The following is a 1,803-nucleotide window of genomic DNA, read 5'->3' on the forward strand; positions in this document are numbered from 1 at the left end:
ACTCCGCCCCCTGTGAGCAAAAGGTGTGAATCAGGGCTCCAATGATACCAACATGAAGAGGGAAAAAACAAAAACAAGGGGACTTTGAGCCCCGCTTACACTCACTACATACACACAACATGACACGGGTCAGATGATGGGACACATGACCCTCTATGAACAATAGAAGTAATCAAGCCTATTGTTAGTTGATGGTCCTCTTTTGCATGTGACTAACCTGTTTGTCTATGTGGAGGCGGAGCTTATAAGGCTGAGCTCACCTGAAACTCATCAGACTGAAGAAGTCTCTTGGAGGAGAGACGAAACATTTCACTAAAGCAGAACCATCCAGAGGACCTACTGATTTTTTATTTTCTGAGCTGGTTGACATGTTTTAAAGCAGATGAGGAAAATGATGAAAAGTCTTGGTGAGTATGTCATCATAACCATTCCATGTCATGGTCCCTGTGTGCTCCCTGCTGTCCTCTCTGCTGCAGCAGGCTGTAGGTGGGTCCATTAATCTGCCCTGCTGGTCTGCTGGTCTGGTGTTGCATGTGTGTGTGATGCATGTTGCAGTGGGATGTAGAACACTTGACCTGTTTCTGCAGACAGCCATGGCTCCTGACTCCTCTTTCTCTCTTCTGATCCTCAGAATATCAGCCAATTAGAGATTTTCGGAGATATGTCCACACCTCCTGACATAACCTCTCCATCAGTGAGTGGATCTTCACGGTTCTACTTTCTAAGATTGTATTGTTGTTTTCTGACCTAACCTGTAACCAACACAGACCCCCGTCTCTCCTGCCAACACCCTGGACCCCTCGCAGGGCCTGCAGCCCCCCACGGAGCTGTTTGCTCCCTTCAATCCTGCGTCTGTGCCCTCAGGTAAGCCTCATCCCYACTGCTGGGAGGGGAACACACACAGCAGTGGGGTAAGAGGACTCAGGCAAAGGACAGAGCTGCTTGGAATAAACACAGTTGAAATGCCTACGGTGGCCCAGAAGGATCAACAAAATGCAAAAGCCAAAAACACAACAGCAAAAGCCACAATGGAAGTTATGCTAAAACAGAAGTTATCATGCTAAAGCAGAATTTTTAATATAGAAATTAGAGATTTTACTTACTTTTCCATTCAAGACTTTCCTCAACTGTGATCTTTTCTTTTTTGATGGTTGGCAAATAACAATGTAGCGCAATACTGCCATCTACTGGTATGTAGGTGGACTGGATCAGTGCTCAAATAAAAAATTGAAAAAAATTCATTCTTTCAAGCAAACGAGTCTGTTTCAAGTATTAAATTAGTCTGAGTACTGTAAAATTTTGAATTCCCTAGTAGAATTCCTGTATTAAAAATTCTGCCTTAGCATAATAACTTCCGTTTTAGCATACTTCTGTTTTAACATTACTTCCGTTTTTGCATACTTCAATTTTAACATTACTTCCATTTTAGCATAGTTCCGTTTTAGCATTTTGGTATTGGAATTGGTAATTGGGGATGGGTACAACCCAGGTGAGCGGGGGCCTCATAAGTGGCCCATTGCTCTCCCCAAAAGAAACTGGGCTTTAATCAAACCTTTTTGTCCCTCGGATGAAGGACACCAGGTTAGAAACCCTCAGTGTTCTAAGCTTCTCAGGATCCACAAAGGGGTCTCCAAGAATTCTTTCCCTTAGACTACTCAGAGCCAAGCATTGGCCTAAGTAGTGCAAAGAGGTCTCTGATTCAATGCCGCAGGCATCACTGGGCCGTTTATCAGTTCCCGTGCCTGTCTACAATCCGTCAGCTCCCTCCATCAGATTGAGTGTTGACGTCTAATCCATGCCTGT

General features: G+C 44.3%; 1 protein-coding gene across 1 annotated transcript in view; it reads left to right on the forward strand.

The window, feature by feature from the left end:
* dab1a (DAB adaptor protein 1a) overlaps positions 1–1,803 on the forward strand; it is a gene marked incomplete at its 5' end in the record, with an annotated part of 23,199 nt that overhangs the window by 7,377 nt on the left and 14,019 nt on the right. Inside the window, 2 exon segments of the mRNA XM_014028398.1 lie at positions 632–694; positions 768–864. Coding sequence (XP_013883852.1) covers positions 632–694; positions 768–864 — 160 coding nt within the window.

The sequence above is a fragment of the Austrofundulus limnaeus genome, unplaced genomic scaffold, assembly GCF_001266775.1.
Source record: "Austrofundulus limnaeus strain Quisiro unplaced genomic scaffold, Austrofundulus_limnaeus-1.0 Scaffold757, whole genome shotgun sequence".
Lineage (NCBI taxonomy): Eukaryota > Metazoa > Chordata > Actinopteri > Cyprinodontiformes > Rivulidae > Austrofundulus > Austrofundulus limnaeus.